A 23771-nucleotide genomic window follows, 5' to 3' on the forward strand; every position below is an offset into this window, starting at 1 on the left:
AGTGGGTGCTTGTGCGTGTGTGTTTATGGCACATCCAACCTAGAGATGGCACGAGACGTTGCTCCCTAATGGTAGTGGGAATGTAAGGCTACTGAGAATCTGTGGAGCCATGCCACTGAGTATAGGTAAGCACAGTCTGAGTACAGTAAAGTACATGTCCTTAGATCTAGGCCGGGCTCCAGGGATGCAGGCGGGGCTGCCTCTAAGCATGCCTGCATTCCTCTGCAAAGGAAGCGGGGGCGGTGTTTCGGTGAGGGGGAGGGGCAGCTGGGGAGGGGCCTTTGCAGGGGGTCGAGGTTGCCTGGGGAGGAAGCCACTTGCTGGATTGGGCTGAGCTGTGGGTGGAGAGGGCGTGAGCCTATGAAAGTGGAGAGGCTGAGGTGAAGGCCTTTCAGTCTGCAGAGGGAAGAAGACGAGACGGTTGGGGAAGTGAGCTGCCGCCACTGCCAGCGCCGGCCAGCCGCGGCTCCGAAGAAGCCCAACGCGTCAGGCTCGTGTCCTTTGGGCCTCCTGGTTGCCCTGCGCCAAGCCCTAGGGCCGCTTGCCCCTTTGCAGCCGCTGGTGAGGGCAGCGAGAGACACAGCTGCCCGGGCTTCGTTTCCTCGCCCAGCAACCTAGGGCAGGAGGTGCCCTGAGACTGTGGAGGCTCCTTGAAAAGCCACAGCCGCGCTTTGACCAGTGTCCTGAGAGTCTGAGCGGCCGCCAGAAAGAAGCTGGTTGCGGCGCTCCCGGGAGCTCGCCCGGTGGCCCACCACTTTGGGAGTGCAGAAGCGGCTGTGTGAAAGCCGCGCGCCCGATGAGCGCGATGAGCGACGTGCAAGGCGGCTACTTCTACCGGCCCGAGCAGGATGCTGGCCGAGCTGAGAACCAGCAGGGACCCAGCTTCCATGGGGCACCGGGCGTCGCTTGCGCGGGGGTCGCCACGCTGCCCCAGGCCGTCGCCTCAGGCCCGGCGTCCCCGGGCCCAGGCCTCTGCCAGCCTGCCAATAGCTGTGCTGGAGGTGGAGGCCGAGTCGCTGAGGACGCCCGCCACGGGGCGCCTCCTCCCGCTTCGCGCTCCTTCCCGCAGCCCTTTGAGGCCAATCCCTCCTTCCCAGAAACGCTCGCCGAGCCCTTGCTCCAGAACGCCGCCACGGCTTCCTCTGGAAACCTCAAAGTCGTCCTCTGCAACCATTCCCTCTGGCTCAAGTTTCACACGCAGCAGAACGAAATGATCCTCACCAAGCCGGGCCGGGCCATGTTCCCCTTCCTGACCTACCAAATCCATGGCATGGACCCCGACGCCCAGTACCAGCTCTTTGTAGACGTCGTGCCCATCGATCAACATCACTGGCGTTATCACAAGGGCAGATGGGGTCGGTATCAAAAGGAAGACGACGGCATGCCAGGCAACCGGGTCTATATCCACCCACACTCCCCCAACTCTGGGGCCCACTGGATGAAGCGAGAGATATCATTTAAAAAACTCAAGCTCACCAACACCAAGACGACTTGCAACAGTGCCACCCAGCCCATCTTACTGAAGTCTCTCCACAAATACCAGCCCAGGCTTCACATCCAAGAACTGAGGGATGGAAAGCAGCAGACACTGGCTGCCTTCTCCTCGACCCACATCTTCACCTTCCCAGAAACGGAGTTTATTGCCGTCACTGCATATCACAATGCTGAGATCATACGCCTCAAAGTGAACCACAATCCCTTTGCGACGGCCTTTAGAAAAGGCTCCCAGCCGGGACAAAGCACGAACGACAGACCTCCAGTTGGAGAAGGCAGTGCCCACACCTCGCCTGAAGCAGCTTCTGTGGACTCAGGCTATCCCCTTGGGCCGACGAACGTCTTTGTCCAAGACAGGGATGACAGGCTCCTCATTCCAGGGTCTTGGATCCAAACAGCTCAGCTACCCTGGCAACAGACCTATGACTCCACTCCCACCAGCAGCACCAGCAACGGCAGCAACAGCAGCAGCAGCAGCAGCAGCAACAGCAGCACCTTGCTGTCCTTTCACCTGGGTGCCATGAACCTAGGCTTTCTGGCCTCCACTTCTGTACCTGGCATGCCTTATGAGTGCGGACAAGATGCTGTACTCTCTCTAGGACAGGGGCCCACGTCCCTCTGGGAAACCTCCCAGGGCAACGCTCTGGACCGTCTCCCATCTGTGCCCCCAAACCCATCGCACTGGGCTCCAGGAACCCAGGAAGAGGAAAGTCTTCAAGGGGAAATGTGGACCTTTCTGACCAAGTCACATTGGGCTGACTCAGCGCTGGACCAAACGGCTTCGAAGAAGAGATGTTTGTCTCCTCATGATTCAGGCAAGGATGGACCGTGTTCAGTGAGGGAAGTGAGGGAAGTGAGGCAACAAGAGGACGACTGCCTTGCAGCTGCAGAGTGCAGCTGCAACACCTGCCCTGAAGCAGCTTCTGAGGACTCTAGCTATCTGTTAGGGCTACAAGATGGTACTGTCCAAGACAAGGATCCGAGGTTCGCCATTCCCTGGCATGTTATCCTGGGGCCCCAGTCACCCTGGCAGCAGATTGTTGACTCCACACTCAGAAGCAGCAACCGCAGCACCAGCACCAGCACCAGCAGAAGCACCAGCGCCATCACTAGCAGCAGCAGCAACATCCCCACTACCATCCCACCCTTTCCCGTGTATGCCATGAACCCAGGCTTTCTGCCCTCTGCTTGTCCACCTGCCATGCCTTATGACCCTGCACAAGATGTTGTGCTGTCACTCGGGCAGGGGCTCATTTCCCTCTCAGGGATCTCACAGGGGAATAATATGGACTGTCTCCAATCTGTGCCCCCAAATCCAACGGACGCCATCACTGGAGACCAGGAAGAAGAAAGTCTTCAAGAGGAGATCCCGACCTTTCTGACTGGGTCAGAATCTGATGACTCAGCATTGGGTGAAAAAGCTCCCAAGAAGAGACGTTTGTCCCCAACCATTCCAGCAGCCATGACTTCTCTTTCACTTCTCTAGAAGCCCTCTGGGAAATCCTCTTCTGAGGAGGAGCAGCCACCTGGACACCTGGTACTGTCATACCTACATCCATCCATCCATGCATCCATCCATCCATCCACCCATCCAAAGATGGAAACACACACTCAGCTGCATATTTCCATTTCCATTTCCATGTATATGTGCATATACACACACATGTATTCCTACCTATGCTTTTTCATTGAGAAAAGGATCAGGTGCTTGGACTCTCAGTGGATGGGGTGAGGGATAACGAGTAGTTCTGACCCAGAGAAATGGAGAGGAGAGTTGATGGGCAAATTCCAGCTAAGTCCACCGTGCCTTCAAGCTTTGTGTTCAAGGCAGAGCAGCCACCTTGAGAGAAAACCCTGGAAGGGGTTTAGACCCCCGTGTTTTTCCTTGGTTTTCTTGTCTGTCCTTGGAACACAGTGAGTTGTGGCCATGAGTTCTGCAATGCCCTTAGTTGTCGATTAAACACGCCAGATTTTCCCTTCTTCACCGGGCAGCAGGACAGTGCAGTGACGCTAGAACCGGGCCACTAGAGGGAACTCTGGAGCTCAGAGGCACTGCACGTGCCAGTGGTCCTTTGCCAGTGAACTTTCGCCTAAGGTGGAGAAGCCTCTAGCTGCCACAAAGTGGAGAAGCAGCCTTCTTCAAGTCCCAGGCTAGCCTGAGCAGAAGCTGCAGACTCAAGACCTTGCGAAGGACATTCCACATGTGCTGGTCGTCGTGTGGGCTGTCCTCCAGCTTCGGATTCCCGCCATCGTTGTGCTTAGAAATCACATCACTTCTCCAAATCGCCTATCTCCTTGGCACAAGGATTGGAGCAGCAAATCACCTACCTCATTTAGTTAAGGGTGGGAGTGGCCCATCAAGTTCCTCGCTTAGTTAAGGCGAGGAGCGGCAAGGAGTAGGCGAAGAAAGGAAATCCTCTTGTCTAGAGGTGCCTACCTTGCCCTTCCTTATAGGGATGTAAGGTTTGAGCTAGGGGCTAAGGCACAGGACTTGCCACAAGCTGCCAGAACACGAGAAGCAGATCTGCTAGAAGAAGCTGCCCAGGGAACCAGTTCTTTTCCAGGTGCCCGAGGGAACAGGCTGTGAGGAGACCAGACGACTGCAGTAGGAGATGTGCTCACGAGCCAAGCAACTGCAAGACAAGTCTGAGCCGTAAGGTGCAATGGAGTGATGAAGTGGACATTGCCAGGGCCTTACTCTTGCTCGGGTCTTCTTCCTCCTGTGCCAGTGTTCTTTGTCAGGTCTGCTTGCTGAAGGGGACTGACCCCAAGGCTCCTGTGCAAGTGCCTCTCAATGTCTGTCTGTCTCTGTCTCTCCCTGTCTCTCTCTGTCTCTCTCTGTCTCTCTCTCTCTCTCTCTCACTCTCTCACTCTCTCTCTCTCTGTCTCTCTCTCATTCTCCCTCTCTCTCCGTCTCCCTCTGTCTACTTCCATCCCTGCTCCCCGTCCTCAAGGGAGGAAAAACTATTGGATCTTTATCATGTGTGTGTAGCGTTTTGCAAACCAGTTGCATTTTAGCGCGGTGTCCAAACAAAAGGCAGACGAAAAATCGACATCAATAAAAGCAAAAATTGATTTTCAATCGATATTCAGACTCCATCGTTTCTTTCCTCGGATGTGTGTGGCGTTTTCCATCTGAAGTCCATCTGAGTGGGAATCTGGGAGGTGGGTGGTCGTGTGATGATTCTGTTGAGAGGTTAGGAAAGGCGGGTAAAAAGAGGCCGAGTCACCTAGTTAAGACCGAAGTGAGAGCGGAGTTTTCCTCGCCGCTTCCAGGTCTGGGCAGCTTCCAGTCTCTTGCTTGGCTGCTAAATAGCCAGGGGGATTGGCCATAGTCCGTTGCGTTTTGCCGAAATTACCGGGTTCCGAGCCTGTGTCTCATTGGAAAGGTGGGCACAGAAGGATTTGTTCTGCCCACGAAATTCCGACCACAGGGAATCTGGATTGGATATCACTGCTGGAAACTCAGAAATCTGCTGGCTGGCAGCACCTCCCATTCCCGGCTCCGCAGTTTTCAGGGAGCTCCCGTTCCCAATCTTGGTGGTGGCACTCCGCGCTCCCTATGACCACTTCTCGATTTCCTTTGCAGTTACCCCACGAGCCGAATCACTTCCTTTGGGTGCTTAAGACAGCCTCACCTCCTGTTTTGGAAGGCTCCGCTGTCGGTTGAATTTCTCAAAGGGCTCAACCTCAGAATTGGCTAGCTTGTGTCACAGGGCAGCTAGAAAGAGTATATCTGTGCACGTGAGTGGGTGCTTGTGCGTGTGTGTTTATGGCACATCCAACCTAGAGATGGCACGAGACGTTGCTCCCTAATGGTAGTGGGAATGTAAGGCTACTGAGAATCTGTGGAGCCATGCCACTGAGTATAGGTAAGCACAGTCTGAGTACAGTAAAGTACATGTCCTTAGATCTAGGCCGGGCTCCAGGGATGCAGGCGGGGCTGCCTCTAAGCATGCCTGCATTCCTCTGCAAAGGAAGCGGGGGCGGTGTTTCGGTGAGGGGGAGGGGCAGCTGGGGAGGGGCCTTTGCAGGGGGTCGAGGTTGCCTGGGGAGGAAGCCACTTGCTGGATTGGGCTGAGCTGTGGGTGGAGAGGGCGTGAGCCTATGAAAGTGGAGAGGCTGAGGTGAAGGCCTTTCAGTCTGCAGAGGGAAGAAGACGAGACGGTTGGGGAAGTGAGCTGCCGCCACTGCCAGCGCCGGCCAGCCGCGGCTCCGAAGAAGCCCAACGCGTCAGGCTCGTGTCCTTTGGGCCTCCTGGTTGCCCTGCGCCAAGCCCTAGGGCCGCTTGCCCCTTTGCAGCCGCTGGTGAGGGCAGCGAGAGACACAGCTGCCCGGGCTTCGTTTCCTCGCCCAGCAACCTAGGGCAGGAGGTGCCCTGAGACTGTGGAGGCTCCTTGAAAAGCCACAGCCGCGCTTTGACCAGTGTCCTGAGAGTCTGAGCGGCCGCCAGAAAGAAGCTGGTTGCGGCGCTCCCGGGAGCTCGCCCGGTGGCCCACCACTTTGGGAGTGCAGAAGCGGCTGTGTGAAAGCCGCGCGCCCGATGAGCGCGATGAGCGACGTGCAAGGCGGCTACTTCTACCGGCCCGAGCAGGATGCTGGCCGAGCTGAGAACCAGCAGGGACCCAGCTTCCATGGGGCACCGGGCGTCGCTTGCGCGGGGGTCGCCACGCTGCCCCAGGCCGTCGCCTCAGGCCCGGCGTCCCCGGGCCCAGGCCTCTGCCAGCCTGCCAATAGCTGTGCTGGAGGTGGAGGCCGAGTCGCTGAGGACGCCCGCCACGGGGCGCCTCCTCCCGCTTCGCGCTCCTTCCCGCAGCCCTTTGAGGCCAATCCCTCCTTCCCAGAAACGCTCGCCGAGCCCTTGCTCCAGAACGCCGCCACGGCTTCCTCTGGAAACCTCAAAGTCGTCCTCTGCAACCATTCCCTCTGGCTCAAGTTTCACACGCAGCAGAACGAAATGATCCTCACCAAGCCGGGCCGGGCCATGTTCCCCTTCCTGACCTACCAAATCCATGGCATGGACCCCGACGCCCAGTACCAGCTCTTTGTAGACGTCGTGCCCATCGATCAACATCACTGGCGTTATCACAAGGGCAGATGGGGTCGGTATCAAAAGGAAGACGACGGCATGCCAGGCAACCGGGTCTATATCCACCCACACTCCCCCAACTCTGGGGCCCACTGGATGAAGCGAGAGATATCATTTAAAAAACTCAAGCTCACCAACACCAAGACGACTTGCAACAGTGCCACCCAGCCCATCTTACTGAAGTCTCTCCACAAATACCAGCCCAGGCTTCACATCCAAGAACTGAGGGATGGAAAGCAGCAGACACTGGCTGCCTTCTCCTCGACCCACATCTTCACCTTCCCAGAAACGGAGTTTATTGCCGTCACTGCATATCACAATGCTGAGATCATACGCCTCAAAGTGAACCACAATCCCTTTGCGACGGCCTTTAGAAAAGGCTCCCAGCCGGGACAAAGCACGAACGACAGACCTCCAGTTGGAGAAGGCAGTGCCCACACCTCGCCTGAAGCAGCTTCTGTGGACTCAGGCTATCCCCTTGGGCCGACGAACGTCTTTGTCCAAGACAGGGATGACAGGCTCCTCATTCCAGGGTCTTGGATCCAAACAGCTCAGCTACCCTGGCAACAGACCTATGACTCCACTCCCACCAGCAGCACCAGCAACGGCAGCAACAGCAGCAGCAGCAGCAGCAACAGCAGCACCTTGCTGTCCTTTCACCTGGGTGCCATGAACCTAGGCTTTCTGGCCTCCACTTCTGTACCTGGCATGCCTTATGAGTGCGGACAAGATGCTGTACTCTCTCTAGGACAGGGGCCCACGTCCCTCTGGGAAACCTCCCAGGGCAACGCTCTGGACCGTCTCCCATCTGTGCCCCCAAACCCATCGCACTGGGCTCCAGGAACCCAGGAAGAGGAAAGTCTTCAAGGGGAAATGTGGACCTTTCTGACCAAGTCACATTGGGCTGACTCAGCGCTGGACCAAACGGCTTCGAAGAAGAGATGTTTGTCTCCTCATGATTCAGGCAAGGATGGACCGTGTTCAGTGAGGGAAGTGAGGGAAGTGAGGCAACAAGAGGACGACTGCCTTGCAGCTGCAGAGTGCAGCTGCAACACCTGCCCTGAAGCAGCTTCTGAGGACTCTAGCTATCTGTTAGGGCTACAAGATGGTACTGTCCAAGACAAGGATCCGAGGTTCGCCATTCCCTGGCATGTTATCCTGGGGCCCCAGTCACCCTGGCAGCAGATTGTTGACTCCACACTCAGAAGCAGCAAGCGCAGCACCAGCACCAGCACCAGCAGAAGCACCAGCGCCATCACTAGCAGCAGCAGCAACATCCCCACTACCATCCCACCCTTTCCCGTGTATGCCATGAACCCAGGCTTTCTGCCCTCTACTTGTCCACCTGCCATGCCTTATGACCCTGCACAAGATGTTGTGCTGTCACTCGGGCAGGGGCTCATTTCCCTCTCAGGGATCTCACAGGGGAATAATATGGACTGTCTCCAATCTGTGCCCCCAAATCCAACGGACGCCATCACTGGAGACCAGGAAGAAGAAAGTCTTCAAGAGGAGATCCCGACCTTTCTGACTGGGTCAGAATCTGATGACTCAGCATTGGGTGAAAAAGCTCCCAAGAAGAGACGTTTGTCTCCCAACCATTCCAGCAGCCATGACTTCTCTTTCACTTCTCTAGAAGCCCTCTGGGAAATCCTCTTCTGAGGAGGAGCAGCCACCTGGACACCTGGTACTGTCATACCTACATCCACCCATCCATGCATCCATCCATGCATCCATCCATCCATCCACCCATCCAAAGATGGAAACACACACTCAGCTGCATATTTCCATTTCCATTTCCATGTATATGTGCATATACACACACGTGTATTCCTACCTATGCTTTTTCATTGAGAAAAGGATCAGGTGCTTGGACTCTCAGTGGATGGGGTGAGGGATAACGAGTAGTTCTGACCCAGAGAAATGGAGAGGAGAGTTGATGGGCAAATTCCAGCTAAGTCCACCGTGCCTTCAAGCTTTGTGTTCAAGGCAGAGCAGCCACCTTGAGAGAAAACCCTGGAAGGGGTTTAGACCCCCGTGTTTTTCCTTGGTTTTCTTGTCTGTCCTTGGAACACAGTGAGTTGTGGCCATGAGTTCTGCAATGCCCTTAGTTGTCGATTAAACACGCCAGATTTTCCCTTCTTCACCGGGCAGCAGGACAGTGCAGTGACGCTAGAACCGGGCCACTAGAGGGAACTCTGGAGCTCAGAGGCACTGCACGTGCCAGTGGTCCTTTGCCAGTGAACTTTCGCCTAAGGTGGAGAAGCCTCTAGCTGCCACAAAGTGGAGAAGCAGCCTTCTTCAAGTCCCAGGCTAGCCTGAGCAGAAGCTGCAGACTCAAGACCTTGCGAAGGACATTCCACATGTGCTGGTCGTCGTGTGGGCTGTCCTCCAGCTTTGGATTCCCGCCATCGTTGTGCTTAGAAATCACATCACTTCTCCAAATCGCCTATCTCCTTGGCACAAGGATTGGAGCAGCAAATCACCTACCTCATTTAGTTAAGGGTGGGAGTGGCCCATCAAGTTCCTCGCTTAGTTAAGGCGAGGAGCGGCAAGGAGTAGGCGAAGAAAGGAAATCCTCTTGTCTAGAGGTGCCTACCTTGCCCTTCCTTATAGGGATGTAAGGTTTGAGCTAGGGGCTAAGGCACAGGACTTGCCACAAGCTGCCAGAACACGAGAAGCAGATCTGCTAGAAGAAGCTGCCCAGGGAACCAGTTCTTTTCCAGGTGCCCGAGGGAACAGGCTGTGAGGAGACCAGACGACTGCAGTAGGAGATGTGCTCACGAGCCAAGCAACTGCAAGACAAGTCTGAGCCGTAAGGTGCAATGGAGTGATGAAGTGGACATTGCCAGGGCCTTACTCTTGCTCGGGTCTTCTTCCTCCTGTGCCAGTGTTCTTTGTCAGGTCTGCTTGCTGAAGGGGACTGACCCCAAGGCTCCTGTGCAAGTGCCTCTCAATGTCTGTCTGTCTCTCTGTCTCTCCCTGTCTCTCTCTGTCTCTCTCTGTCTCTCTCTCTCTCTCTCTCACTCTCTCACTCTCTCTCTCTCTGTCTCTCTCTCATTCTCCCTCTCTCTCTCCGTCTCCCTCTGTCTACTTCCATCCCTGCTCCCCGTCCTCAAGGGAGGAAAAACTATTGGATCTTTATCATGTGTGTGTAGCGTTTTGCAAACCAGTTGCATTTTAGCGCGGTGTCCAAACAAAAGGCAGACGAAAAATCGACATCAATAAAAGCAAAAATTGATTTTCAATCGATATTCAGACTCCATCGTTTCTTTCCTCGGATGTGTGTGGCGTTTTCCATCTGAAGTCCATCTGAGTGGGAATCTGGGAGGTGGGTGGTCGTGTGATGATTCTGTTGAGAGGTTAGGAAAGGCGGGTAAAAAGAGGCCGAGTCACCTAGTTAAGACCGAAGTGAGAGCGGAGTTTTCCTCGCCGCTTCCAGGTCTGGGCAGCTTCCAGTCTCTTGCTTGGCTGCTAAATAGCCAGGGGGATTGGCCATAGTCCGTTGCGTTTTGCCGAAATTACCGGGTTCCGAGCCTGTGTCTCATTGGAAAGGTGGGCACAGAAGGATTTGTTCTGCCCACGAAATTCCGACCACAGGGAATCTGGATTGGATATCACTGCTGGAAACTCAGAAATCTGCTGGCTGGCAGCACCTCCCATTCCCGGCTCCGCAGTTTTCAGGGAGCTCCCGTTCCCAATCTTGGTGGTGGCACTCCGCGCTCCCTATGACCACTTCTCGATTTCCTTTGCAGTTACCCCACGAGCCGAATCACTTCCTTTGGGTGCTTAAGACAGCCTCACCTCCTGTTTTGGAAGGCTCCGCTGTCGGTTGAATTTCTCAAAGGGCTCAACCTCAGAATTGGCTAGCTTGTGTCACAGGGCAGCTAGAAAGAGTATATCTGTGCACGTGAGTGGGTGCTTGTGCGTGTGTGTTTATGGCACATCCAACCTAGAGATGGCACGAGACGTTGCTCCCTAATGGTAGTGGGAATGTAAGGCTACTGAGAATCTGTGGAGCCATGCCACTGAGTATAGGTAAGCACAGTCTGAGTACAGTAAAGTACATGTCCTTAGATCTAGGCCGGGCTCCAGGGATGCAGGCGGGGCTGCCTCTAAGCATGCCTGCATTCCTCTGCAAAGGAAGCGGGGGCGGTGTTTCGGTGAGGGGGAGGGGCAGCTGGGGAGGGGCCTTTGCAGGGGGTCGAGGTTGCCTGGGGAGGAAGCCACTTGCTGGATTGGGCTGAGCTGTGGGTGGAGAGGGCGTGAGCCTATGAAAGTGGAGAGGCTGAGGTGAAGGCCTTTCAGTCTGCAGAGGGAAGAAGACGAGACGGTTGGGGAAGTGAGCTGCCGCCACTGCCAGCGCCGGCCAGCCGCGGCTCCGAAGAAGCCCAACGCGTCAGGCTCGTGTCCTTTGGGCCTCCTGGTTGCCCTGCGCCAAGCCCTAGGGCCGCTTGCCCCTTTGCAGCCGCTGGTGAGGGCAGCGAGAGACACAGCTGCCCGGGCTTCGTTTCCTCGCCCAGCAACCTAGGGCAGGAGGTGCCCTGAGACTGTGGAGGCTCCTTGAAAAGCCACAGCCGCGCTTTGACCAGTGTCCTGAGAGTCTGAGCGGCCGCCAGAAAGAAGCTGGTTGCGGCGCTCCCGGGAGCTCGCCCGGTGGCCCACCACTTTGGGAGTGCAGAAGCGGCTGTGTGAAAGCCGCGCGCCCGATGAGCGCGATGAGCGACGTGCAAGGCGGCTACTTCTACCGGCCCGAGCAGGATGCTGGCCGAGCTGAGAACCAGCAGGGACCCAGCTTCCATGGGGCACCGGGCGTCGCTTGCGCGGGGGTCGCCACGCTGCCCCAGGCCGTCGCCTCAGGCCCGGCGTCCCCGGGCCCAGGCCTCTGCCAGCCTGCCAATAGCTGTGCTGGAGGTGGAGGCCGAGTCGCTGAGGACGCCCGCCACGGGGCGCCTCCTCCCGCTTCGCGCTCCTTCCCGCAGCCCTTTGAGGCCAATCCCTCCTTCCCAGAAACGCTCGCCGAGCCCTTGCTCCAGAACGCCGCCACGGCTTCCTCTGGAAACCTCAAAGTCGTCCTCTGCAACCATTCCCTCTGGCTCAAGTTTCACACGCAGCAGAACGAAATGATCCTCACCAAGCCGGGCCGGGCCATGTTCCCCTTCCTGACCTACCAAATCCATGGCATGGACCCCGACGCCCAGTACCAGCTCTTTGTAGACGTCGTGCCCATCGATCAACATCACTGGCGTTATCACAAGGGCAGATGGGGTCGGTATCAAAAGGAAGACGACGGCATGCCAGGCAACCGGGTCTATATCCACCCACACTCCCCCAACTCTGGGGCCCACTGGATGAAGCGAGAGATATCATTTAAAAAACTCAAGCTCACCAACACCAAGACGACTTGCAACAGTGCCACCCAGCCCATCTTACTGAAGTCTCTCCACAAATACCAGCCCAGGCTTCACATCCAAGAACTGAGGGATGGAAAGCAGCAGACACTGGCTGCCTTCTCCTCGACCCACATCTTCACCTTCCCAGAAACGGAGTTTATTGCCGTCACTGCATATCACAATGCTGAGATCATACGCCTCAAAGTGAACCACAATCCCTTTGCGACGGCCTTTAGAAAAGGCTCCCAGCCGGGACAAAGCACGAACGACAGACCTCCAGTTGGAGAAGGCAGTGCCCACACCTCGCCTGAAGCAGCTTCTGTGGACTCAGGCTATCCCCTTGGGCCGACGAACGTCTTTGTCCAAGACAGGGATGACAGGCTCCTCATTCCAGGGTCTTGGATCCAAACAGCTCAGCTACCCTGGCAACAGACCTATGACTCCACTCCCACCAGCAGCACCAGCAACGGCAGCAACAGCAGCAGCAGCAGCAGCAGCAGCAACAGCAGCACCTTGCTGTCCTTTCACCTGGGTGCCATGAACCTAGGCTTTCTGGCCTCCACTTCTGTACCTGGCATGCCTTATGAGTGCGGACAAGATGCTGTACTCTCTCTAGGACAGGGGCCCACGTCCCTCTGGGAAACCTCCCAGGGCAACGCTCTGGACCGTCTCCCATCTGTGCCCCCAAACCCATCGCACTGGGCTCCAGGAACCCAGGAAGAGGAAAGTCTTCAAGGGGAAATGTGGACCTTTCTGACCAAGTCACATTGGGCTGACTCAGCGCTGGACCAAACGGCTTCGAAGAAGAGATGTTTGTCTCCTCATGATTCAGGCAAGGATGGACCGTGTTCAGTGAGGGAAGTGAGGGAAGTGAGGCAACAAGAGGACGACTGCCTTGCAGCTGCAGAGTGCAGCTGCAACACCTGCCCTGAAGCAGCTTCTGAGGACTCTAGCTATCTGTTAGGGCTACAAGATGGTACTGTCCAAGACAAGGATCCGAGGTTCGCCATTCCCTGGCATGTTATCCTGGGGCCCCAGTCACCCTGGCAGCAGATTGTTGACTCCACACTCAGAAGCAGCAACCGCAGCACCAGCACCAGCACCAGCAGAAGCACCAGCGCCATCACTAGCAGCAGCAGCAACATCCCCACTACCATCCCACCCTTTCCCGTGTATGCCATGAACCCAGGCTTTCTGCCCTCTACTTGTCCACCTGCCATGCCTTATGACCCTGCACAAGATGTTGTGCTGTCACTCGGGCAGGGGCTCATTTCCCTCTCAGGGATCTCACAGGGGAATAATATGGACTGTCTCCAATCTGTGCCCCCAAATCCAACGGACGCCATCACTGGAGACCAGGAAGAAGAAAGTCTTCAAGAGGAGATCCCGACCTTTCTGACTGGGTCAGAATCTGATGACTCAGCATTGGGTGAAAAAGCTCCCAAGAAGAGACGTTTGTCCCCCAACCATTCCAGCAGCCATGACTTCTCTTTCACTTCTCTAGAAGCCCTCTGGGAAATCCTCTTCTGAGGAGGAGCAGCCACCTGGACACCTGGTACTGTCATACCTACATCCATCCATCCATGCATCCATCCATCCATCCATCCACCCATCCAAAGATGGAAACACACACTCAGCTGCATATTTCCATTTCCATTTCCATGTATATGTGCATATACACACACATGTATTCCTACCTATGCTTTTTCATTGAGAAAAGGATCAGGTGCTTGGACTCTCAGTGGATGGGGTGAGGGATAACGAGTAGTTCTGACCCAGAGAAATGGAGAGGAGAGTTGATGGGCAAATTCCAGCTAAGTCCACCGTGCCTTCAAGCTTTGTGTTCAAGGCAGAGCAGCCACCTTGAGAGAAAACCCTGGAAGGGGTTTAGACCCCCGTGTTTTTCCTTGGTTTTCTTGTCTGTCCTTGGAACACAGTGAGTTGTGGCCATGAGTTCTGCAATGCCCTTAGTTGTCGATTAAACACGCCAGATTTTCCCTTCTTCACCGGGCAGCAGGACAGTGCAGTGACGCTAGAACCGGGCCACTAGAGGGAACTCTGGAGCTCAGAGGCACTGCACGTGCCAGTGGTCCTTTGCCAGTGAACTTTCGCCTAAGGTGGAGAAGCCTCTAGCTGCCACAAAGTGGAGAAGCAGCCTTCTTCAAGTCCCAGGCTAGCCTGAGCAGAAGCTGCAGACTCAAGACCTTGCGAAGGACATTCCACATGTGCTGGTCGTCGTGTGGGCTGTCCTCCAGCTTCGGATTCCCGCCATCGTTGTGCTTAGAAATCACATCACTTCTCCAAATCGCCTATCTCCTTGGCACAAGGATTGGAGCAGCAAATCACCTACCTCATTTAGTTAAGGGTGGGAGTGGCCCATCAAGTTCCTCGCTTAGTTAAGGCGAGGAGCGGCAAGGAGTAGGCGAAGAAAGGAAATCCTCTTGTCTAGAGGTGCCTACCTTGCCCTTCCTTATAGGGATGTAAGGTTTGAGCTAGGGGCTAAGGCACAGGACTTGCCACAAGCTGCCAGAACACGAGAAGCAGATCTGCTAGAAGAAGCTGCCCAGGGAACCAGTTCTTTTCCAGGTGCCCGAGGGAACAGGCTGTGAGGAGACCAGACGACTGCAGTAGGAGATGTGCTCACGAGCCAAGCAACTGCAAGACAAGTCTGAGCCGTAAGGTGCAATGGAGTGATGAAGTGGACATTGCCAGGGCCTTACTCTTGCTCGGGTCTTCTTCCTCCTGTGCCAGTGTTCTTTGTCAGGTCTGCTTGCTGAAGGGGACTGACCCCAAGGCTCCTGTGCAAGTGCCTCTCAATGTCTGTCTGCCTCTCTGTCTCTCTCTGTCTCTCTCTCTCTCTCTCTGTCTCTCTCTCTCTCTCTCTCTCACTCTCTCACTCTCTCTCTCTCTGTCTCTCTCTCATTCTCTCTCTCTCTCTCTGTCTCTCTCTGTCTACTTCCATCCCTGCTCCCCGTCCTCAAGGGAGGAAAAACTATTGGATCTTTATCATGTGTGTGTAGCGTTTTGCAAACCAGTTGCATTTTAGCGCGGTGTCCAAACAAAAGGCAGACGAAAAATCGACATCAATAAAAGCAAAAATTGATTTTCAATCGATATTCAGACTCCATCGTTTCTTTCCTCGGATGTGTGTGGCGTTTTCCATCTGAAGTCCATCTGAGTGGGAATCTGGGAGGTGGGTGGTCGTGTGATGATTCTGTTGAGAGGTTAGGAAAGGCGGGTAAAAAGAGGCCGAGTCACCTAGTTAAGACCGAAGTGAGAGCGGAGTTTTCCTCGCCGCTTCCAGGTCTGGGCAGCTTCCAGTCTCTTGCTTGGCTGCTAAATAGCCAGGGGGATTGGCCATAGTCCGTTGCGTTTTGCCGAAATTACCGGGTTCCGAGCCTGTGTCTCATTGGAAAGGTGGGCACAGAAGGATTTGTTCTGCCCACGAAATTCCGACCACAGGGAATCTGGATTGGATATCACTGCTGGAAACTCAGAAATCTGCTGGCTGGCAGCACCTCCCATTCCCGGCTCCGCAGTTTTCAGGGAGCTCCCGTTCCCAATCTTGGTGGTGGCACTCCGCGCTCCCTATGACCACTTCTCGATTTCCTTTGCAGTTACCCCACACGAGCCGAATCACTTCCTTTGGGTGCTTAAGACAGCCTCACCTCCTGTTTTGGAAGGCTCCGCTGTCGGTTGAATTTCTCAAAGGGCTCAACCTCAGAATTGGCTAGCTTGAGTGACAGGGCAGCTACAAAGTGTATACCTCTTCACTTGAGTATGTGTCTGCTTGCGTTTGTGTGTGTGTGTGTGTGTGTGTGTGTGTGTGTGTGATGTGTATGTGTGTTTGTGGCACGTGTATACAAACATCCAAACATAGAAATGTCATGAGAGTTTGCAGAGTTTAAATCACTTACCTCCTTGCCATAATGATAGGAACAGAAATCGAATACAATCAAATGCTTAGTAAAAGAAAAACTTCTTAAGAAAATAGCTCCTTTAAGGGAGTATTTCCTTTAAAAGCAGAATATTATAAATGGCCATGGAGGTATGACACATCCTGATGAACATAATTCCTTAATAATTAGAATCTGGGAAATTGAAACTAATGTTTTCATGAGACACCAGGAAAATAAAATAAATTAAAGGAATATGAAATATCACATGGGAAAAGAACAAGTAGTGTGAATAATTTTTTTAAGGAGAGAGAATTTGAGAATTATTGAACTACCTGAATTTATGATCAATAAACCGCCAACACATCATCTTTAAAGACAGTCTCGATACTAGACGGTTCTAAATATCCTAAGTAATTCGGTATTTTCCTATATGCTAGGATTAGTGTGTAAAATAAAAATTCAAAAAATTCACCAATATCTTCCTATAGTAGGTTCTAAAATGAAAACAGCATGCAATATTATAGCCACATTCTAGAGCTCCTAGATCAAGAATTAAATACTGCTAGCTGTCAGAAAGAAATAATTCAAGTATCATGGAATCACAGTCAAGATCACAAAAGATTTAACATCTTCCATTGGAAAAGGTAAGAGAACTTGGATTTTGATATTCTAGAAAGCAAATGAGGTAAGGTTACAACCAAGAATCACCTGCCAACAAAATGAGTGTAATCCTTCAACGGAAACATGGATTTTCAATGAAATAGAGGACTTTTAAGCATTCCTGCTAAAAAGACCAGACCTATATAGAAATTTTGTCTTTCAAGTATAAGACTAAAATGAAGCATAAAAAAGTAAGGAAGAAAGAGAAATCATAAAATATTCCATCAGGTTAAACTGTTGACATTCCTCCACTGTAAAATGATAAATATAACTCTTAAGAACTTTCTCAATGTTAGGTCAATTGGAAAGAGTCTTGGGCTGAGTTAAATATAATGGGATGAAATCTAAGACAGCAAAATTAATGTGTGAGAAAGAGGAATTGAGTAGAAGAAGGGGAAAAGGAAAGGTAAAATGTGGTAAAATATCACATGAAAGAACTTTTATAATGGAAAGGAAGATTGGAAATGTGGGAGAGACTAATTGAACCTTACTCTCATTGGAATTGACTCAAAGAGGGAATAACATACACAGTCAGTTATAGAAATCTATCACTAGAGGGAGGAAGGAAGGGAAGGGCATAAGAGAAGGGAAACTGATAGAAGGGGGGATGATTGGGGAAGGTGGTTATCAAAAGCAAAATACTTTTGAGTGAAAAGACAGAGAGGAGTATAAAGGGGGGAGGATAGGATGGAGGGAAATGCACAGTAATTATAATTGTGAAAAATTTGATAGCAATTTCTCTAATAAAGGCCTCATATCTCAAATTATAGAGAACTGAATCAAATTTATGAAAACTAAGAGTCATCCCTTGATTGATAAATGGTCAATGTGATGGATCCTAATAAAGCTGCTCCAGACCCTATCTAGCCACTGACCCCACTGCCCATATCTCAACTTCCTCACATGCCTCACTGCCTCACTAGAGTAGCGGGTGTGTCAGTCAATGACATTATTCTAGTCCTAAGACAAGATAATAATAGCCAGCCAATTAGAAAGCAGCACCACCAAGATGCCTGAGCAGGAAGTGGACCCCAAAACAATCAATCCAAGGGACTTCCTCTAAGCAGGCACCTGAGCAGTAATAGCAAAAGCTGTTATTTAGATGAATTTAATGAGGTGGAGAGGCTTATTTTATTATCATTATCATATATACAACCCCCCCCCCAGGGTATATTTCTGTGCGCATTATAGGTAATCACTTGCACAGTTTCACCAAGGCTGGGATCCCTTCCTTATTGTCTAATCCTTAACAAACCCTTTTTATATTTTAATATTTACATGTTATATAATGAATAATCATATATTCTGTTATGTAATTACATCTTTTGCTCTATAAAATCCTTGTCTTGCTTTCACTAAGCTGCTAGTTCCTTCTTGGAGCCCAATCCACTTTCTGAGAGGTATAATTCTTAATTAATGCCTTTGCTTGAGTTGGAGATGATCTGAATATGGAAATTCTTTTGAGACAACACCACAACACACCAGGAAATCACAGCAAAAGGATATGAACAGATAGTTTTCAGACAAAGTAAGAGAAGCTATATATAATAATATGAAATAATGCCCTGAATTTCTATTAATTATAGAAATGCAAATTAAAATAACTCTGAAGTACCACCTCATTTTAGCGGGAAATTAAAATACCTGCAGCAAAATCTTTTCAAATCATGTAAAATAAGTGATTACATAAAAGTACTCCATATCCGTGATTAATCTGATACAGAGATAGACATTTATCTAGGATTATATTCACATGAATGTACATATGTCAATTTCCAGGTATTACTATTGTATGTATATATTTGAGCCATAGGATTAGAGAGAAGTAATAGTGGTTTTGAAGAAATAGCACTCTCAGATTTAGGACAAATAGATTCTAGTCTCCATTCTTCCATCAAGTTGCTGTGTGACTTTGGTCAATCCACTTCCCCTCTCTGTTTCCTCATCTTAGAATGAAATTATTTGACTAGATTTCTATGGACTTCGATAGTTCTGATATTCCATGTTGTTTGAAATATATAATATTATATGAATATAATCTTAAAGCTGGATGGTACCTTAGCATGTCAGAGGTGTAAAGAAACTCAGGAGCAAAGAATGCTAGTGCTAGATGGTACCTTGACATCATGGAATTATAAAATCTCAGAACTAGAAAAGTTACTAAAAATCACTTGAGTCATCAACCCCTACAAAATGCAGAAATCTAACGACAGCAAATTTGTAGCTATCTGCTTCACTGAATAGTCACTCTTAATTTTGGTGGGCTTCTTCTGCCCCCTTGTGGCGAATTAAATTTCCCTAGATGAAAAACTGTGCTACACCTGCACTTTCTACAGTTAAATATCTGATGCTTTTTTCCCTCCAGGAACTTTCTGCACCTAGACTGAGTAAATGGCAGCTGCTACCTCTATTTTTCACAAGAGTATTTACTCAAACACTTTCTGTGTAGGAAGGGAAGAACACGATATAAAGTAAACTCTTAGATCTTGAAAATATGTCCAGTATTATGAAAACAATATGCAAAATAGCATGAGAAACATTACTTTATTTCCACATATTCTACACATGTGGCTTTTATGCTATGAGAAATTCCATGACAATGACTAGATTTCTATTAATCTGCCCTTTTGCTAGAAACTATTTTTTTAAATGAACATGGAAATTATTTTAATATTTGTAAGTAAGCATTTGAAGTTGAGTATTTTAAGATTCTAAGATAATAACATTGATTAATTTACATCATAGTTACAGAACACTTTCATAAGACATTTCATTTGTATTTTGAGACAACTCTGTGACTTAGGAAGTGTAGTTATTATTATTCTAAGTTTACAGCACAGGAAATTGAGACATAAAGAAGTTATTGACTGTTAGCTATATTTTCTAACAAATATAGACTTAAAATTTGATTTTTAAAAGTTAATATAAAACATTCATATATGTAACAACCATTCTGAGCTACTCCTCAACTCAACTGGGTTCCCAACCTAGGATGATTATTCCTATTTCTATAGCTCATGAATACCCAGTAGTGGGCTGCTCATTAACAATAAGCCAATAGACCCAAAACAGCTCTTAGCACAGGAATTTACTCAAATGGTAGAGTAGGAACAATAGTTATAAAATATTCCCTGCCCCTCCATCTAGGCTATATTCTTCCATAAATACCTATAAAACCCATTAAATTAAAAGTACTTTGGTACAAAAATATAGTACAATGGTGATTAGATACGCAGGTGTAGTTTATAGGATTATTGTTACCCATGTGTGTGGGAGTTGTCTTCTTTGATTGGCTGCCAGTTTCTTTAAAACTGGTGAAACTAATAGTGGTTTTGAAGAAATAGCACTCTCAGATTTAGGACAACTAGTTTCTTATCTGCCAGTTTCTTTAAAACTGGTGAAACTAATTTGGCATTTAAATGAGAAGATTTAGACAGTCTATTCTTCAGTTCTTCATTGTAAAATGACATTTAAAAAAATCACAATCGATATTAAGCATAACTTTGGTGAGTAGTGCTTTTTTCCAAATCTAGCCTTGCTGATAGCCCAGAGGTTTCCAAAGGGGCTTAAATCAGGTAATTTTCTTGATGATTAAAGCATGTGCTTCTTGAGTGCAACAGATTCTGTTTTATTGCGCACTGAAATAATCCTTGAATCACTTAATTACCCACATCAATAACTACTGCAAATTTTTTTTTAACAGTTTACTCCTTAAGAGTTATATACTTACCATCAGATATGCTTTGCACTACAAAATAACAGACTCCAACAGCAGAATGGGGTAGAAATATTAAAGAGAAGTTTTGAAAAGAAGGGATTTTTACAATATGACCATAGATAAATAAGATAGAATCAATGGATCAGTAGAGAGTGAAGGAGAAAGAAATTACTGCTAGTGTAAGGCCATGGAGGAGACAGGAGGAGATGGATTCATTCATTCCATCAATCAATAAACATTCATTAAGTGCTTACTATGTACCAGGCACTTTATTGAGCACTGGAAATACAAAAAGAAACAAAAACCAGTCCTTGCCCTCAAGAATCTTATAATATAATGATAGGGAGAACAAAGAAACAAATAGATGCAAAGCAAGTTACAGACAGAATAAATAGAAAACAATTAACAGAGTGAAAACATTGAAATTAAAAAGGGTTGGGGAAGGCTTCCTATATTTATGGGGATGTTAATTGGGACTTAAAAATGTAACAAGAGGTCATTAGTGGGAGCAAAGGAAAGAGAGCATTTCAGGCAGGGGGGAATATCCAGTTAGAATGCTTAGAGACAAGAGATGAAATGCCTTGTTTGTAAAATAGCCAGGAGGCCAGCACTGAATGGAAGAGTTTGGGAGAGGTTGGAAAGGTAGCAGGGAGCTATGTTATGAAGGGTCTTGAAAATCACAAAGAGCATTTTATATTTTCACCTGGTGACAATAAGGACCCACCGGAGTTTATTGAGTGAGTGAGTGAGTGTGTGTGTGTGTGTGTGTGTGTGTGTGTGTGTGTGTGTGTGTGCGTATGCCTGTGTGACATAATAGGAAGGACCTGTGTTTTAGGAAAATCACTTGAGTGGATGAATGGAAAATGGATAGGAATGAGGAGATAATTGAGGGAGTCTATTAGTAGGCTATCACAATAACCAAGGCATTAGGTGATGAAAGCCTGCACTAGAATGGTGGAGAGAAAAGGGCATATTTGAGAGATGTTGCAAAGGTGAAATCTACAGGTCTTGGCAACAGCTTGGTTATAGGGCATGAGAGATAGGTCGCAAGCATAAGGGACTAGGAGGATGGTGTTGCCCTTTACAGTAATAGCAAAGGTAGGAGGTGGGGAGAGTTTAAGGGGAAAGATAATGAGTTCTGTTTTACACATACTGAGTTTCAGATGTCTACCGGAAATCCACTTCAAGATGTCTAAAAGTCAGTGGAAGATTTGAAGTTTGAGGTCAGCAGAAACTGTGGCAGGAAAAGTAGATTTGAGAATCATCACCATAGAGATGGTAATTAAATCCATGGGATTTGATGAGATTAACAAGTGAAGTAGTACAAAGAGAAGAGAAGAGGACCCAGGACAGATCCCTGAGGGATCTATGGATAGAAAGCATGATCTGGAGCAGGATTCGGCAAAGAAGACTGAGAAAGAGTAGTCAGATAGGTAAGAGGAGCACCAGGAAAGATATTCTGAAATCTTAGAGAGAAGAAGGTATCAAGGAGGAAAGAGTGATCAACACTGTTAAAGACTGCAGAGAGGTTAAGGAGAAGGAGGATTGAGAAAAGACCATATGCTTAGCAGATCAGAACAGTTACAAAATGCCTAAGTATATTTTACACTCTCCCAGGAGCTTCTTTTACATGTCATCAGAACTGTCCCAGAAGGACACGCCTCAACATTTCTCAGTGGTGCTAGGCCATTAATACACCAGACCAAGGTTATAGACATATAACTCTTGTCTCTATGTGCAGTATCTAAATCTTTGCATATCTTCACAATAACTTGTTCACAGGGTTAGGTATTAGGTTGAATAAAATACATAATATTAATATGATCTGAAGAGACTGTAAGCCACCTAAAAAGGGAATTGAACTCCACCACTAAGAGATTGACCAGTCAATGGATTTTGGACATTTGATTTTGGACCCATGACCAAAATGAAAACATTCTCCCTCTTCCTTCCCCCCCCAACCCTGGGTCATTTCTTTTCAATCTCTGGACCAAAAATTCTTAACTTTTTTTGTGTGTGTCATGGAAATCTTTTGTATAAGAATGAAGTCTAGAGATCCTTTCCTAAAATAATGTTTTTAAGTGCACGAAATAAAATACATAGAATTGCAAAGAAAGTAAGTTAAATTGAAATGTAATTATCAAGACATTTTTAGTTAAAAGTTTACAGGAACCCAGCTTAAGAACCCCTGCTCTGAACAGTCTTCTTGGCCTCTTGCCCACTTAGAGATTCCACTTCCAAATTTTCTATCCATTCTATGGCTTCAATATTTCAAATATTCACAGTTGTTTTCATGTTGACACTACTTCTTATAATCCAGAATACATCCCAGTGTGGTATGGTAAAAAGAGCTGGAATTGAATGAGCTGATTAAAATTCTGCCTTTGTCGTATATTGCCTGTGTGAGCTTGGAAAAGTTACATAATCTTTCTAGTCCTCAGTTTTCTCATCTACAAAATGAAAGGGTGGGACTAGATGACTTCTTAGGTTCCTGTCAGCTCTAAATCTATGATCGTATGATCCTTGCCAGTCATGAATTACTGTGAACAAAAACAAAATTCATCCACTTGTGTCTCTTTGCATGTTATTGAAATCAACAACTCCCCCCCCCCCAGACTTCTAGTTAAAGCCTTTTAAACTTGGTAGAACTTGTCAGACTTTACACTTTTTTTTTTAGCATATAGCCATTTAAGAGTCATTCTATTATGATGCTATCAATTAATTAACAAGCATTTATGAAGCTTCTATGACAGGGGTGGGTCACATGTGGCCTTCTAGATCTTTAAGTGTGGCCTTTTGACTGAATCTAAATTTTGCAGAACAAATCCTTTTTATTAATACATTTTTGTTGTCTATTTCAATTTTATTTAAAAATGAAAGTATTTAAAATATCAAAGAATAAAATAAGTTTCAATAAAATCACCTCCTAGATTGACCAGTACAATCAGAACATTAAGCCTAATTAGTAAGGCTAAATTGATGACTGCTACACTCATTATTTAGTTCTAATTTCCCCCACCTGACTGGCACCACTACCATACAAGGCTGGTTGGCAAGAGTTTATGGGGGTCAAGTACACCAGTCTGTTATCAGCTTTTGCCAGCGGTGCACTGTGTTTCTGTTTGAAGTGGAATTTAGGAATAGTTGCACAGCTTGACAATATATTTCAATTCTATCTGCTTAACAGTCCATCATGTTAAAGAAGATGAAGGAAACACTGAAGGAAGAAAACAGATTTTTTATGAGGATTGGGAATTGCAATATTATCTTTTTTCTGCTAAAGATAAGATGATTGGCTTGCTTTGTGATACTGCAATATTAACTTTTAAAAATTCAATGCTCATCAGCATTATAACACTCATAAGGACCACAAATATTTTAAATTAGAGGGAGAGGTGCAAAAGTTTGTATTGCAAAAATTGAAAGATGAAAAGCAAAGACAGTTCTTTCAAGCAGCAATAAGATTTGTAAATAATGCCACTGAAGCAACTTATAAAGTAGCTTATATACTTGTGACG

General features: G+C 48.6%; 3 protein-coding genes across 3 annotated transcripts; all 3 read left to right on the plus strand.

The window, feature by feature from the left end:
- Window positions 1-430: 430 nt before the first annotated feature.
- Window positions 431-2980, plus strand: LOC144455708 (T-box transcription factor TBX21-like). The gene has a single exon (XM_078149190.1). The coding sequence runs from the start codon at window positions 797-799 to the stop codon at window positions 2978-2980; it is 2184 nt and encodes a 727-aa protein (XP_078005316.1). The 5' UTR covers window positions 431-796.
- Window positions 2981-5671: 2691 nt separating this feature from the next.
- Window positions 5672-8400, plus strand: LOC144455709 (T-box transcription factor TBX21-like). Its single transcript, XM_078149191.1, has one exon. It carries the CDS (start codon window positions 6038-6040, stop codon window positions 8243-8245), a length of 2208 nt encoding a protein of 735 aa, XP_078005317.1. The 5' UTR covers window positions 5672-6037; the 3' UTR covers window positions 8246-8400.
- A 2526-nt stretch (window positions 8401-10926) lies between these two features.
- On the plus strand, window positions 10927-14137 carry LOC144455656 (T-box transcription factor TBX21-like). Its single transcript, XM_078149089.1, has one exon. It carries the CDS (start codon window positions 11293-11295, stop codon window positions 13504-13506), a length of 2214 nt encoding a protein of 737 aa, XP_078005215.1. The 5' UTR covers window positions 10927-11292; the 3' UTR covers window positions 13507-14137.
- Window positions 14138-23771: the final 9634 nt, after the last annotated feature.

The sequence above is a fragment of the Phascolarctos cinereus genome, unplaced genomic scaffold, assembly GCF_003287225.1.
Source record: "Phascolarctos cinereus isolate Bilbo 61053 unplaced genomic scaffold, phaCin_HiC Scaffold_2;HRSCAF=192, whole genome shotgun sequence".
In the NCBI taxonomy this organism is placed as follows: domain Eukaryota; kingdom Metazoa; phylum Chordata; class Mammalia; order Diprotodontia; family Phascolarctidae; genus Phascolarctos; species Phascolarctos cinereus.

Bases quoted from the DNA above. Each gene is read 5' to 3' on its own strand.
- LOC144455708 (XM_078149190.1), top strand. From the start codon at position 797: ATGAGCGCGATGAGCGACGTGCAAGGCGGCTACTTCTACCGGCCCGAG.
- LOC144455709 (XM_078149191.1), top strand. From the start codon at position 6,038: ATGAGCGCGATGAGCGACGTGCAAGGCGGCTACTTCTACCGGCCCGAG.
- LOC144455656 (XM_078149089.1), top strand. From the start codon at position 11,293: ATGAGCGCGATGAGCGACGTGCAAGGCGGCTACTTCTACCGGCCCGAG.